The sequence below is a fragment of the Motacilla alba genome, chromosome 1 (assembly GCF_015832195.1).
Source record: "Motacilla alba alba isolate MOTALB_02 chromosome 1, Motacilla_alba_V1.0_pri, whole genome shotgun sequence".
NCBI lineage: Eukaryota > Metazoa > Chordata > Aves > Passeriformes > Motacillidae > Motacilla > Motacilla alba.
Window position 1 is genome coordinate 108972852 of NC_052016.1, and position 16718 is coordinate 108989569.

The following is a 16718-nucleotide window of genomic DNA, read 5'->3' on the forward strand; positions in this document are numbered from 1 at the left end:
AAATTCACAAGAAGGCTCTGGACTCTTACACGCTTGTTCCCACTAGGAAGGCAATTCAGTTTCCACCTCAGATCTGCGAGCAAGGCATCGGCTGAGCAACTCAGACCAACCCAGGAGGCTCCACACCCTTAGTGAGTGAGGGCTGAGAAGTCTGGAGTGGGAGAAGAAGTTGGCAGGGAGGGATACAAAGGCAAATAGCATGGAAGAGCACATAAGCTCATCTGAATTTCTCTGTCACAATGGGAGAATGAGATAAACAGTAACAGCAAAGGTGGGGGAAAATACCCAAACCAAAATCCCAGCCCAAACCCTAATCCATTCGAAACCTGGCTCCCTTACATGCTCTGGAAAAGGGCAGCACAATCAATCAATAGACTAGACAGGCAGGACAGTCTATGCTTTATTTCTTCTTTGAGATTTGGTTCCTAAGCTAGTATCAAAACTTCTTAAATATATGTCTTGTTCTAAGGATGTAAAATTTTAGACATGCTGTAATATTTCCACAGACAATCAAATTTACAAGTGAAAAATGTGACCATTAGGAAGCCTAAAGTTTACCATTTCTCAGCAGGAGCTGTGAGAGGTCTCTTACTTTTTAAAATAACGTGCAGTAGTCTTTTTTACTGTTGGTTTAGATTCATCAGTCACAGAAAAACAGTAAGACTGACATTCCTCTCGCTCTCTCTACTTTGCATACTGAAGTGGATGCTGCATTTTCACAATACCTTTTCTGGAGGGACTGCATACAGTTCAGGCATTAGCACTAATCCATTCTTCTCTCTAATAAGTATTCCTTCCAGAGCCTCTCTGTACTCTTGTACCTGAAATTATTTTTAAAAGAGAATGAGAATTCACATTACACTCAGCAAAACTGAAACAATAAAGTACTTTTGAGCAGTACTTTTTTACTAAAAGTTAACATATTTAAAAAAGAAAAAAAGGGGTGGAGGAATCATGACTTGCTGATGGAAGAATAGGGTTCAAATTATCAGAGATTGTTCCAGCATCCCAGTGTTACCAGGAACATGAACACTTGTCCTCATTCCAATACATTCCTATTGAGAAGTGTGGCAGGTCTAATGCTGGCCAAACGCCAGCACGCCCACTAGAATATACTTACTCATTTCCTGCTGTGAGACAGGATTAGGAGGAAGGCAAAGCAGGTTCAAAACTTTAAGAGGGTATAAAGAAAACTTTATTAAGAGTAACTAAAAGAAAGAATAATAAGAAACAGAGTAAAACCTTCAGAACACTTCTGCCCCCTACAACTTCTTTTTTGCATTAACAATGTGCAGAACCAATTCAGTCAGTTTATCACTTCTAGAATAATCTTTCTTCAGTTCACTTAGGGAGAAGAGTCCCACTTGTCAAATGATGGAGACTTCTCCACAAGAAAACAGTTTTCTTGTGGCTTTTAATTTCCATGAATAGCAGCTGTCCAGAAATCTGCAATCATGAAGTTCCTCCCATTTTTCACAGCTTTTCCAACAGCTGTGTTTATGGGCCATGTCAACTTACGGGGTATTATTTTAAGGATGAGCTGTTCAAGAGCAAAGGTTCTCTTTATCTGTCTCTGAGATAAGAAGTCTTTTTCTTCTTTCCCTGGCGCAAAGGGTCTTCATCACTCTTCTCTCTCTCTGTTCAAACTTCTCATGGGATCACAGCTCCTTCAGCATTTGCTTACTCCAGCATAGAGGCCTTTGCTCATATCTACAATTTGAACACTATCTTCCCATACTTTCAACAAGTTACAGGGAAAAAGAGTCTGATGTATCAATTGCATTCTTTTCCATAGCTTTACAAGAGGATTTCAGCCCCTGAAAGAGGGGAGATCAAGGCATCTCCTCATCCCTCCCATCTGGGACTTGACTCTTTCTTCACTGACCTTGGTGTCTTCATGTTGTTCCTCTACGTGTTCTCACTCTGTCCTTTTCTCTCACCCAAGGGAGGATTTAAGGTCTGCAAGTTTCCTCTGTGCACTGACAGAGTTATTATCTCGCCTGGGGCCTGCAGATGGTTATGTGACCCCAGCTGGGCTCAGCAGCTTGTGGCCAGAGCTGTGGCTGGGCTGGGGAGCAGCAAGGACCTCAGCAGCCAGGCCAGGGCTCAGCTGCAGCACGCCGGGGCTGCTGGCCTCCCCTCCCTGTGGCTGGCAGCCGATGGGGCCCAGCCCCGCAGCAGAGCCCACAGCCCAGCCCGGCTGAGACCGGGGGCCAGGCTGGCCTTGCTGCCTGTCCTCAGGCTGGAAGGAAAAAAGGGCTTCCTGGGATTTGTTAGTCTTTAATGTGTATTCACAGAGGCATGTCCAGCTTTCTCAGTGGTTTAACAGATTGTCAATTCTCAAAGCTAAATTACTGATTGGTTTTTTGTCAGACACAAAAACTGCTAGCAGCGTCTAGCGGTTTCTAGAGGAAACTGTTAGCAGTTCCTTTCTAGAGGAAACTGCTAGCAGCATCTCTTAGAAAGTCACTTCCATGAATGGCTCCAATGCAAAAACCAGCACAAGAAGTCACTGAAACAGATCCTACAAGGAATTTTCAATGGATGACAGTGCAGTGACACAGACATCAGACTGCAAGTATTTGTCAGAGTGTAAGGTGTATAAATTGTTAGCTGTATGCCATGAACATTTGTCTGTGGCCTACTGAATTCTGCTTTGCAGGATTGGGAAATCAATTTCTCTTAACTGATTTGATTAAAATTTTTTCACAAGGAAAGGTTAAAATAGATTTAAATGTTTAAAAATATCTAAGTTCACTGACCAGCAAATCCTCTTGCTCTTGTTATATTAGACAACATATTAGGAATAGGAATAGCAGACTGGTAAGAACATGTAATACATTTTCTTTTTATGAGATTCCTTAGCTTGTTCCATTTACTAACTCTCCATTCCAAGTTTTTACTTAGAGGGAAAGTTTTCACTCACTACCAGCACCTGCCTCAGAAATCCTTTTTTCTGCTATTCCTGAGTAAAGTGGATCACTCAAAGTAAGGCACCCACAGGTTCACATACACTGACATTTTCAGTATCCTGTCCCAGTCCACTTTTTTTGAGTCCTCATGGTGCTTATTTTTCTAGCAAAACCATTTGTTTGCAGCAGTAACGGGGGACTAGACACCCACCTGAGTGTCTCAGTGACTGATTCAACTATGTTTAAACAGTGGAGACTGGGAGCAATTGCCCTGACCATGCCCTAGAATAGTCCATCTGCACAACAAAAAAATACTCAAAAAAACAACCAGGTACATACTGTCCCAGATAATCCAACTAAGGTCTAGAGACTGCTTCAGGAAGTGTTATTTTATTGGCAGGACTGAAGTTTCAGTAAACTTTCTGATTTTCCCCCCTTCATGAAATAATGCCATTTCTCTCTTAATCAGACTACTTTTACTGTGTTCAGGAAAACATTTTATGTGCCTAGTGTCAGGAGGAATTTCACTTGATTTGCAACAACTGATACAGAAAGAGGTCTTTTTGGTCTGAAATTCTCTGAAATAGTTTCTGATGACATTTCAATTTTTAAAGGAGCTCAGCAATTTCCTATCCCTCTGCATACCAGGAAATTTTAAATCACATAAATTTTAAATTTCTTTCAAGCTACCAATCTGCAGAAGTTCTGGTATGAATGTCCTGGTTACTTGCTGCTCTTTAAATCACCAGTACTCCCCAGGTGCCACCATAACCTTCAGAGGACTACAATCAATTTAGCTCTACTGACCACTGGATGTCTGGCACAGTAATGGCATAAAGTGACTTAGGGAACTAGTGAAAATGAAATTGCCCCACATAAGCCAATCCCAAATCTCTGTGAATGTACAAAAAGACTGAAAGTACTACGAATCTTGTTCTCAGCAGCCAAGCCAGAGAGGCTGGGGAAAAAGAAGCTTGTTTCATCCTGAAGTAACTGTGAAAGGGGCATCAAGATGCAATAAGACAAAACCAGCAAAATAAACCCTGTTTAGCCCAGTTTTACCACCCCAGCTAACAGAGCCATTCAACCTGGTAGGGAGAGGGCAACCAGGCCCCAGTGAGCACAACCCTGCTGCCTCTACCACGTCATGAACTCCCCAGGAAGGTGAAACTGGCTGAAGACTATTCCACTCTGCTAATGGGGTATCTAAATAATACCCAAAACAAACATGGAACAAAGTTACAAAATGCTGTGGGTAAATGGTTTTGCAATTTGAAAGCAATTTCTTCTTTCCTCACCTGGATTTTGTCCTCATTAAATATTCCATCAATTAGGAAGTATGTCCAGAATACTGGCCACTCACATTCAATATTCTCAAAGAGTTTGAGCTCAGCAGGATCATAGTGCAGCCTGCTTGGATCCTAAAAAATTCAACCACACTCATTTAGTCACAGTGCTAAATTATTCACTTATATTCCAATCATAATGGTAGCCTATTTTATACAAATATATATTTTATATACAAATTTTATATACAAATATATAAATATATACCTATTTTATATACAAATTTATATAAATTATATTATATATTTATTATATATATTTATAATAAATTATAAACCCACCAGAAATAGCTTCCATGTAGTCTCTTCTTTGTCACATTCACTCTCAAACTCATTTAATGATTCTCTAGACAAATCCATCCTTCTTAGTCTTGGGATCTAAGTGTCTCCCAAATGATTGTTACTCTGCCTCAGTTCAAAGATATTTTGGGATGTTTCAGAGATGCCACTGCATCTTAGACACCATAAGCATATCTAAGGGTTAATTTCTTACAGAATTATGAATTAAGTTCTGTCCTTAATAACTGTTTTTTAAACCCTTAGCCTCCCTAAAATATGTGTCCTTTCCAGGGTGGATACCTGGATTACCCCCAAATCCACTAAGATGTCTTAGCAGTGATGGAGATCTTCACCCCCTTCATGTAAATAAAACAAAATATCTCTATAAAGATGAGATAAAATTCTTCCCATGTCCTTACTGAAAATATACATCATAAATACACATCAGAATTACCTCTCTGGGTGTCTTGTAACCATCTCGGAGAAAGCGACAGCAGCCATAGCGGCCCTGTAAAACCAGATAACATTGTAGAAAATTTCCCCTACACTTCTTCCTCACAGACTAATATCAGCATAAAAATGTGTGCTGAGTTTTATGGGTCACTTAGGGATCTTCTTCCCTCTCTTCATGCACAGATGAACCAACCTGGCAACCCTTGTTTAATTAGGATTTTTGGTTTAGCAAGAGGTTCTGCTTCTCTCTTTGGAAAACAAAAATAAAGTAAATCCTTACCTGCAATTTGGATATGATTTCACTCTTGGTTACATTAACAAGGTTTACATCCTCCACTGCAAAAGCTGGGTAAGAAATAATAGACAGAAGGCCAGCATCTATCTCCTTTGACGTGGATGCCCTTGGCAACATGGAGTACAGAATAGACTGAGCAAAACAAGAACAGGAGAGAGGGATGTAAAATAATCTGCCTACTTCAAAAGCTATGTTAAATGCATATGAGACTACACTATTTGCAAACTGACAGAGAAGCCTGTGCAGTTATTTTTAACTGAGTTAGAATGAGAATGCTTCATCCTATTCAGTTTCACATGATCTACTAGAAACAGGATAAGCAGCATAGCCTGAAGCCATCCTTATTATGTTACATTCTTGGCTTAGTTAATCAACATTTCATTTAAAAACAAAGGGGAGAAGGTGTTAGGTTTTCCCCTGTTAAAGCAAAGAGCAGACTAATTTTTACCTGACAGTGTTCCACTTCATCAGGAAGAACATGAATCACTGATTTGTGTCCTCCATGAGCTCCAAAAAGATCTAGTTCATCAATTGCTTCCAAAGCAGCCTTCAAAGAAAACCAGACCACTACTCAAAATCAATAAATACCTTTTAAACCAAGTATATACCCTAGCACTTAACCTTAACATAAGACAGCAGTTTGCCCCACTGACACTTTTTTCATCTTTAAGGGAAGCTTGGCAATATTTTAGAAAAAGTAATACTTCTGGTTTTCAACTAGTAGGATAGAGGATTGATGTACTGGTGATCCTCCCTACAATTTAAAAGCAATGCAAAAAATTGGGAGCTGGGTTTCCAGAGAGACATCATCTAAATATTGACATACTTAGTAAAAAATGCTTGTCCTGCCCTATATTTCAAAATAGCCTCCTGTATCAGTGTGGGGCCAAGACCAGCAGTCTCTCCCTCTTTCAGAGCACACAAGATCTAACAAATCCTGCTGAAAGGCAAATACACCTTTAACCTTAATGATATTTGTCTTCTGTCTGTCCCTCAGACACCACGTAATGAGGTAGTTGTCAATTACACATTTACATTTATGGCCTTCTGAGCTTCATTTAGTATCTCTGTGACCCTGTGCAATGAGGGAACCAGAAATATCCACTTTCTTTTAAGTATATCTTTATTTATTTTTCTCTTTAAACTACTCATAGAAAATTTCTTAAACTGATATTCTGCTGCTTTTTTTGAATTTACAGCTGACTTGATCTTATCATGACAACACATATGATAGCCTCCATACTGAGGCTGAAGAATTAAGGAGGAGGGAAAGAAAACCAGAGGTCACTTTATAAGATTGCATCTCACAGAATCTGTCAGATTCATGGTTCAATTAATATGGTACCATTCTTACAATCCCTGGAACAACTGTGCCGAGGTCCTTCAGTGAGAGCCATCATCTCAAAAATTTTGCACTAAAAATACTGACACCTAGACAAAAGTTCTTATATAATCAGCTAACTATTGCAGTGGCCAAGAAGATCATACAAAGGAAGCCATCAGGTCTGTCAGAGCCCTTAAGCATAACACAGCAGCCACGAAGGAGGTGTCAGGAAAACATTCTCACTTTGGCCATTCCTACGGAGCTCGCGTTTAGTTCAGGGATTCCTTGGTTTGTCTTATCACCACGTTCCCAAATTCCATAATCCTGCAATATCATCAAGGAAAAAAATGGCATGATTATATACAAAAGGAATGTTTTGCCCCCTGTCCCACAACAAATCCCCACACCTACATTAAATTAGTTTATTATTTCCCTTAAAAAAAAAAAAAAGAAAAAAGGGGCTCCAAGTTTCAAAAGAGCCCTTCCTCATGTTTGAAAAGAAGCACATAAAAATACACCCCAACACCCCAGCAGGGTCATGTGTACAGTCACAAATCACTGCCTTCACAGAACACACAAAGCCCTTTACCCCTCCTGTGCATGTTTCTCCCCATGGCCCATTTGCTAACAACCTGCCCTTTCTAGAAAGACCCACAAGACTTATAATTAGACATCAGGAAATATTACTAATTATCAATAAAACCTCCTATTATTATGATAGAACAAATATACCTCACCCACACAACCATAAATCCTCCACAGCCCTCCCAACATCTCCAAAGATGCTGCTTGCATTGTAAAGTCCTGACAGGTTCTGATATCTTCTTGTGGAAAAAACAAGTCCCTATTTTACTTCTCCAGCAATAAATAATTTTCCACCCACACTTGAGCAGTGCTCAAATAATTTACATATAAATAACTACTTACAGCAACTTTGTAAGCAGCTTCTATGTAAAAAACAAGATTCTGGATAAAGGTAACTTCATCAAGGGTGAAGATAATACGTAGCCCTGATCAAAAGAAGGAATGAGAATAATTACATGGTATCAGAACTGCAATAGCTACTCTTCAGTGTGTTTCATGCTTTTGTTTATTTGCTACCAACCCCTGCCCACTGAAATCAAAGGAAAAACTCACACTGATTTCCAAAGGTCAGGCAGCAAGCCTCAATACTTGCTACTGACAAAATAGCTCAAACCCCACCAAAACAGAGCGTTTCAAAGACCAACCAAAAACCAACCAAAACTGTGAGGGTGACATTCAGACCATGGGTAAAAAGCAGAGGCACCTGAGCCAGCTCTGGCTTTCCAGAACAGTGCATAGCAATTCCTGCAGCTCCCAGCCCTATGTCTGCTCAGTGCTCTACCTGGGAACCTTCCAGATGACCAGGTGCCTGCTCTGCAGGGATCAATTGAAAGGGGCTTCAAGGAGTAAGGAAACAAATCCTTATCCTCACAGGAGGAGTACAATTAAGAAGAACACAAGATAAAGCAGCATCAGTAAGACAAGAAACACTGATGGCACAAGTGCACCTGACTGGATGTTGCCACTCTCTGAAGAAACGTGGTCAACCCTACTAAACATGAGACTTCTCTGACATGATTCTATATATCTCATGTATTTGATGCCTTGATTAAGGGCATAGACACTTCCAATTACTATAAACATGAAAATCCATGTAAGGCATTTCTCTTTTCCAGAGAAACAGAACTTGCTGCTGAGTAATATTTATGTAAAGACCTTTGAAGCTGATTACTACTTTTTTTTTTTTTCTTTTAAAATAAAATCTGGAATAGAAAAGGCTGCAACAAAAGGCAAAAAAAATCTTCTCCTTACCTGATGCAGTCATCTGTGCCAAGAAGAGCAGGTAGAGGGAAGTTGCATCCACTTGCAGATGCCCCCACTGGTCGTCCCCAACCACCGTGGCACAAGTTGCAGAGTTATACTTGGCATGGAGGCAGTCCTTGGTACTCTGAGTGCGTTTGAACTTCTCTACCTTATCTACCTAAAAAACATCCCAAATCTCAAATCTGAAACATTTTGGAAGAAATTCTCCAAACAATTTCAAAATTAACAACTTTTCTTAGGTGAGGGGAATCTTGAGGTCTCAATCCTGTTACCACACCCAGTTTTGATTGATCAGAGGGCTTAAACACAACGCTGACTTTAGACTCCAGTTAAATCCACATCTCTACAGGAAAGAATATGATTAAATTACCTTGTTGAGTTCAGATCTAAACTACAGGCATCCATCTTGGTGAAAATCAGTTTGCAAAGGTAAAACTCTGACTTGCTACAAGCATAGTCTCAAAACGTTACTTGGACAACAAGTGGAAGCAAGGGTCAGTATTTTGCTCAAGAGTTTTGAGAAGACTCCCCACACCGTCATTGGCATACACACAAAATAAGTCACTCCACAAAAGACACAAGAACTACACACCTCAATGAAATGCTTTGTAAATACATCTGCTAATTCAATCCTATGGCATTACCTGTCTCATCATGCACTGCAAGAGTCCCCGCATCAGCTTCACAACATTCTGCAGGAACAAAACAGATCGGTGACACTTTCAGCCTCATCAGCTCTTACAACCAACATTCAAAAGTGGCTAAGTTCACACCCTCTACTAATGTCCTGCCAAAGGTAAAAAAAGAATGTGTGTTCACCCAAAATGTTTTGCATGCTTTTATTTTTTAAATATGCTGATCAGATTTCATTCCTTCATCCCTATCTAGGAGAAGTCTTTTCCCAAAGGTCCTCTCTAAACAGTGGAATAACTCTCCATGGTCCTTCTATCCAGCTAAAGGAAGTAAGAAGAATGCTATATCTTGCAAGAATATTAACACTAACAATAAATTTTTTGAATGACTGATCTAGGGAACACTGGTAGATGACATCAAGACATTGATGTGGCTGCAAAACCTGCAGAGCTTCTTCCACTCTTTATGCAGTACAGCAAAAATCAAGTTACTCGTAGAGAAAGGGCCCTAAGTGTGAATGCAGAGAAGTGCAAGATTGTGCACAAAATAATCGACCCTACCTTTTCACCCCAAAAATATAGCCTCAAAATATGATCAAGCAAACTGAGTCAAGATTACTGTTGAACAGAGCTCCCTGGTTCGAGTAGGATATACCAGCAAAAAATTTACCCAGTGACTCCAAAACAACAGCAGGACACCAACAGTCCCTCACTTCACATTTAACCCACTTCTGTTTACATTCTCATTTCTGATACATTCCCAGCTGCAGGTTTTAATATTTAACTGTGTGAGTTATATCCCCTTCCAATTCTCCAGCACAGATCTCATCAGTCTGGAGATTGAAACCTTCTCTGCTATGATCAAACCTGCCTACACACCATGTACAACCTCCATGCACATTCCAAAGACTTCTACTTTAAATGGCATGCTTCTCTTTATGGGGAAGAATGGTCTAGCAGATAAACTGCTGAAAAATCCAAGCAGCCTGGGCCTGATTTTCTGCACCATAACACACCTCATGAAGGACCTCAAGGTTTAATCAGAGAGAGCCTTGTAAACTGGGGCACAAAACCTCTCAGAAGCCTAATTTGCAACAATCAGCTAACCAATGGAAGTTTGACTTCTACATATTTTTGTTTTGTTTGTAGTTATCTTCACATGTTAGCCTCTCTGCCATCCAGTTCTTCAAATCCTCCTCGCCAGAAAGTTGCCAGGGATACTGCACACCACACGCTGCGTGGATGTTGCTGTCTTTGGAACACGTACTCCAAGCTGGGAAAACCCTGCCAGATTGCAGACACAGCAGCAGTGCGAATGCACTCTCCAAAAACGCTACAGTGAGAAAACCCAGACAGTGGAACTGGTTTATGCCGAGCCTTGACGCACCTGCTCGAGCTCGTAGGCTTTGGCTTTATCCTCATCCCGGTCCGCGTTCTTCCGATACGCCATTCCCAGCCCCCACACGGCCAGGATGCTGTAGATGTTGTCCCGTACCCAGGCATCCTTGTGGTCGGCGCCGGCTGAAAGCAGCCCCGTCACTGGGTTCTAACCGCGGCAGAAGGAATAAAGAACAAACATCACCACCTCAAGTCCCATCTGCTACGAAGCATCACTTCTTTCTGTATGAAAGGGTGACAAGCTGAAGATGATTTCATGCTAAGTGCACGCTGCGGCTGCTCATGAATTCACAACAGAAGTGAGATCCCGTCCTTCTTTCCCAAACTCACACAAGTGAAATGCAAAATTCATTTGAACACTTCAGGCTGTAAAGTTTACAGCATCAGCTGGACATCTGCATCCACTCAGGATTAGTAGCTAAGTCACTGAGTGAAATTCAGAATACAGCAAGGTAATGGAAATTTAAAATGTACATATTTATGAGGAAAAGGAAGGTACTGAGTTAACACTAGAAATTGAGTGTGGGATATATGGTCCTCTATGTAAGTGGTCTGTGGCATAATCTTTAAAAAGTAAAAAAACCACTAGTGATCTTCTAGGAGATTAAAAAAGTATTTCTATATATCTGCCCACTGGGTTTATGACAGCTAAATGAATGCAAAACCTTTTTTATATCCTCCTTTGGAAAATGTACAGGAAATAAATGTGAAGGTGTTGAAAAGCAGCACTGTCTGAAAAGCATCCCAAATGCCCCATTAATTTTTTCATTGCATCATTAATTCCCATCACTTCACTATCCTTAATTAATTTTAAGACCATCTTTCTTGGCCATATATTCTTGACTAACAAAAAAATGAGACAAAGAGGCAAAAGGTCAATAGAACTTTCAATCAAATCAAGCCTTTACAGAAAATTTCAGTGAATGAAGACTCATTGGTAGGGCTGGTGTGACAAGAAGCAAAGATTACTAAAGACTACTTTTACAAAAGTAAAACTTAAAATGATACATCCACCAATTTTTCATTTCTCCCCAACACTAGTTCACTCAACATTATTTTTTAAAAACTGGTTTGAGGAAGAGGGGCTTTAGTTACAAATTTCCTGGTCTCTGCATGTGAGCAGCACAGGGGTGACGGCCTGGCAGACATGACCTGGCACAGTCAGCCCTGTTTAACTCAGGCCACCACTCAGCTATCACCATTTCACCACCTTTGACTCCTCTACAAGTTGGTCCCAGCTTTTGGGGCTCACTGGGGCTGGCTCTCATGAACTGACAACACATTAATGTCTTTCCTCAGGCACATTCAGAATGTTAGCAGAACAATGTAATATACTAATTAATATTTTAAGTGGTTTTGTTTCAGCTTTTTTAGAAGTGTTTTCTCTTAAAAACTACAATTATTTTCCTCTGTTACTGCTGACACCATATGAAAACTACAATGGGTGCTAAAGGACCCACAGAAGCACTGAGTGCACTTAATCCTCATGATGTCAAAGGGATTTTAGCTTAGCTAGTACTTCAAGCATTCCATCTATGCAGTGATGGCTAATCAGACTAGCAGGTCTCATCCTGCAAATCAGAAGCTCCACAGAGCAAAGAATTTTATCAGCACCATGGGCTGGCAGCTGAGAGCACTGCAACAGAAAGCTGATTGCTGGACTAAGACTTTAAACTGTTGCATGCCCAAACCCATTTTTAAATCTATCCATCAATCTGGAGAGAAAAAGGACCTCCAACAACCCAAACCAAAAACCACACCAGTTCCTACAGGGCAGCAGGTGTCAATAAGAACTTCAGCAGGACAGGCACAAAACCAGTGAGGTTCTAACAAGAGCAGCAAAGCAAGTAATTTAGCATCTTGCTGAAAGGTGCAAATTAAACAGATTGTCTCATTGATCTGTCAGGTGAAAACTGAGGTAGCTCTAGCAAAGCTTGTAGATTTGCTTGCGAAGCCAGATGTAGCATGATGTGAGTGAGTCTTGGGGATGGTCCTGGGCAGGACCAGGAGCTGGACTTGATGATTTTTGTGAGTCTCTTCCAATGTGATTCTGTAATACAGCTGGGGTTACCCATAAAGGTATGAGCTTTCCTTATCAGGTCCATGTGCTTTTCACTAATAGTACCATAGCAATACTTAAAATCTACACAGATGTTAAGTTTTACTATTTCCTCATCTTAAGATTCCCATTTTTTTCTTATGCCACTCAATTTAACAGGTGTAATAAGCTACAGAGAACATCCTTCTGGTGGGGCTTTTCAATGTCTGCTCTGCTTCAGCACCAAAGCATTCCTCTGACCCCTGCACCTTGGGGTACCTGCAACAGACGGCAGCCCCCACACAGACAGCAGTCAGTAGTCTGGTCTTATCCTCCTTTTTTAACTTTTAGCAGGATGGTAACTATCACTGTGCATGCTACAGGGACTGGCAAGGACAATGCAACATCTGCAAAACAGGAAAAGGTTTGCTACTGACCTGATCCTGCAAGATGCCACAGAGAAAACTGTCAGCCCTGAACAGGTTCAGTTGAACCTGTTCTTTGAACACGTCTGCCTGGTAGCACAGATTTCTTGCATTAAAAATTGCCTCTAAAATCACATTGATCTAGAGTGATTGGAATGAGCACAAGATCAATTGCTGCTGAAAAATTACTGAAGAACCTAGCTCCTGGTGTATTAAACACCTGATCAAAGCCCAGCATTTGTGCAGGCTCGTGTTGCCCTTGCTGCACCTCACAGAGGTGAGCGTGTCACTGTCCCCTGTCAGAGCACAGCAGCTGATGTGCCGAGGCTGCCCTCCCGCAGCTGTGCATGTGAGGTGCAGGGTCAACCTTCCTAACTCGCCCAAGTAAGCACTACATCTCTTCACCTGGCCAAACACAACATTTTCAAATTATTGCCGTGAAAAAAAAACAGGAAGACTACAAATAAATATATTTTAAAAGTCTAGAAATGTGCCTTGAGCATTTCTCTGGGTCCTCTGAGATACCACTTATCCTCTGCCTTGCTGCTAGCCTGTGAATTGCTTTCCACACAAAGAAGAAAACTTACCTTCTTTCCCCACCTCTGAATTCTCCCAGACATTGAGCCCTTAGTGGAAAAGGCACAGCCATGAACACTCATCCTATTGCTTTAAATAGCAATTACAAAATTCTTGGTCACCAATATGAACCCCTGCATTACCATTTACTTACCCTTTTTACTATTGTTAAATATTAATACCATCAAGGCTTTCATGGGGCATGTTTGAGCTCTGAATCTCAGAGGCTCCATGTCTCCCCTAATGGAAGCTGTTATCAGCATCCTAATCTTATAAACAAGGAAATCAAAGCAGGCATTGGAAGCCAAAGTGACTTGCCCAAGGTCACCCTGCTGACAATAGGCAGAGATGGGAATACAACTAAAAGCTTCTCCAGGACCCCAGCACAGGAAGAGCCAAAAATTATCTTCTCATGCCACATATACCAGTTCTTGCATTTTTTCCTACTGAGTCTACAATAATTAGTACACAAACACCAATTCACCGGTGTTTGGATCTTGTGCTCAAAACGGCCAGTGACAAAAATCTTACTGACCAAAGTGCATTTGGGGCCCAGCCTCTTATTTCACTGCTTACCAGTTCCTTACAACTCTCATCAACAAAGCATATTTAGTAACCGATCTGTGCAGAAAACCCTGCTGCTCATCTTTATTTACTGAACTGTTTTAACCAAAGCATGACACTGAACGCCTTCTGACTTCTCAGTGCCCATCTGGGTAAAGCAAGCACACTAAGCAGAAAGCACTGTGCCGACCCAAAAACACAAGGTGCACAACAACCTCCCGGAACCACCCCTGCTATTTTCGTTCTTTCGCTGTTTGCCCGTGCAGGCAACCACGCCTGACACTCCAGAGCTTCAGCAGTGCGGACAGCGGGAGAAGGGACTGGAAGCTCGGGGACGTGCCCCGCCGCACACACGTGCTGGGGGGAGCACACAGGGATCCGCACCGCGCTGCGCCGACTGACAGGCACGGCACAAAGTCCTGCTCGGAGCTCTGATGTCACCGGGGCGGAATGCTGCTGCTACCATGTGTGCGGATATATATACATCTACATCTACATCTATATATATATATATATATATATATACACACACACATATATATATATACATACATATATATACACACACATGCATGGTATGTAGTGTGTATCTATCTATCTAGATAGATAGATAGATACAGTATGCACAGCTGCTGGGTGTGTATCATACGGCCATGAAGACATTGTATACACAATACTGTTATTATTTACAAGCCCAGACTCTGTGTTTTCCACACGATTTCCAAGGTGCACTTACACAAGCACCCCCAGCATCCGCACCACCTCAGCATTCCCCGCGCTGCTCCGCAGGCGGGGGCGGGACATGCGGACAGGAGGCCCCGGACTGCGCCTGCCGGAGGAGGGATGGTCGTGTCCCTCCTGCAGCCCCCGGCCCCGGCAGCCGCCCCACGGCCCCGGCACGGCCCCACCGCGCCCGGCAGCCCCGAGCCCCGAGCGGGCGTCCCGGGGCGGCGGCTGCTCCTCACCTGGTGGCAGAGGATGGTCCGCTGGACCAGGCGGGCGTAGCCGTCCAGGCGCACCCCCGAGTTGCTGCGGCTCCTCATGGCCCCACGGCGGGCCCGGCTGCCCGGCCCGGCCGCGCTCGGGGCGGCGGTACCCGGAGATGGCGGCGGCCTCTCCCCGCCCTCACGGCGGAGCGGGGCGGGGCGGCAGCGGCCTCCGCCCTCGGGCACCGCGGGGACGCGGGGACACCCCTGCACAAGGAGCGAGCCGAGGAGGGGCTGCCGGGCCTGACAAAAGCCCGGCTGCCTTTGTGAAAAAATAGTGTCGATTTTATAGCACCTCTTCGTAAATTCCTAAAATAAAGCTGAGAATACCACAATACTTGCTGGAAGCTTTTCTTCCCCCCAGCTTTAAAAAAACCCCACCGTTTTGAGATCAGATCGAATGAAAGCACGGAACAGATGTAGCAGAGTAGCTGAAGGTGTGGTATTTACTCAAAATTCGGAAAGAATTTTTTTCCCATTGTCTTTTTTTTTTTTTAATTTTTTAAAGTGAAATTGTAGCATTAGCAGAGTTACTATTGTAACTTTGCTGTTCTTCCTTCATTGCCCACAGCTGACAGCCGTGGTTGCGAAAGCAGCGTTCACAGGCGCGTTCGCTCCCTCGGCGGCGGGCGGACACCGCTGTAGGTTCTGCACAGCTGAGCAGAGGACAGAGCTCGGAGCTTCATGGTCTCCCTCTGCCAGAGCCGTGCGGTGAAACCTGCGCCGCGCCGAAACACGGACCTGCTGCTGCCCTCCTCACTGCTGCCCTGAGCTCCGCAGCAGCCTCCCCGAAACACGGACCTGCTGCTCCCCTCCTCACTGCTGCCCTGAGCTCCGCACCAGCCTCCCCCTCCAGGGCACCGCCTTTTAGACACACTGCACTTACGCACCAAGTCTGCTGAGCAGGGCGGTGCCAGCTGTACACGGCAGGTTGCTGTTTATCTTTGACTAAATTTAAAACCTCCTCACAGATCCCCCGAGTTAGCCTTGCAGCCACAAACTAACGCACAGGATTTTACTTGGTGCTCTGGGCGGGTGTTGCAGCTTCCCCCGAGCTCTGGGTGTCCTGGCTAAACGAAGTCCAAGAGACCATGTACCAAAAGGATACTGTAACACCCAGTGCAAAAACACGTTTTCATCTAGTTTGAGGATGAGCTAAAATATCATGCAAAAATATTATGCTGGTGTAAGTGCAAATTTTTACTACAATATGAGTGGGCTATTAAGTGGCAAAGTCAGAAAGGACTCCTCTCCCCTAGGAATATATAAAATAAAAATTATTTCAAGAATCCCAACATATTTTAGTATGTAAAAATAAAATCAAAAAGAAGACTCTGAGCAGGTCAATGGAATATGTGTACTCATAGGGAATTTAATTACTGAAGCTAAACTCAGCTATGTGCTTTTGCTTACAGCATTTCTTTGGGAGAGGTTCAGCAGTTTTGAGGGCAGGCATTGACTGGAGTAACTTATGTCAGGGTTTTCTCTGCTAAAATCCAGATCTGTCAGAACCATGCAAGGTAAAATATGTAGCAGAGCATAAATGCAGAAGCTGGGTCAGCTTTTTCTCCATGAGGTGACATACTGTTGATCCTGTAATCTGAAGAATTGTAATGCAGCCCAGTATTAATGACACATTTAT

General features: G+C 42.7%; 1 protein-coding gene across 4 annotated transcripts in view; it reads right to left on the bottom strand.

The window, feature by feature from the left end:
• The window catches only part of PHKA2 (phosphorylase kinase regulatory subunit alpha 2), a 46136-nt gene extending 30909 nt beyond the window's left edge, over nt 1-15227 (bottom strand). For 2 of the 4 annotated variants that reach the window (XM_038134152.1, XM_038134159.1), the window contains exons 1-11: nt 15056-15227; nt 10477-10635; nt 9102-9149; nt 8446-8614; nt 7537-7619; nt 6853-6933; nt 5734-5832; nt 5271-5417; nt 4992-5045; nt 4211-4333; nt 726-821 (exon numbers count right to left, since the gene is read on the bottom strand). In XM_038134152.1, the coding sequence (XP_037990080.1) occupies nt 726-821; nt 4211-4333; nt 4992-5045; nt 5271-5417; nt 5734-5832; nt 6853-6933; nt 7537-7619; nt 8446-8614; nt 9102-9149; nt 10477-10635; nt 15056-15133 (1137 nt within the window). In that variant the 5' untranslated portion in view covers nt 15134-15227. The remainder of the gene's footprint in view (nt 1-725; nt 822-4210; nt 4334-4991; nt 5046-5270; nt 5418-5733; nt 5833-6852; nt 6934-7536; nt 7620-8445; nt 8615-9101; nt 9150-10476; nt 10636-15055) is intronic. The other 2 variants (XM_038134150.1, XM_038134151.1) reach the window with 1 other exon arrangement.
• Between the last annotated feature and the right edge of the window lie 1491 nt (nt 15228-16718).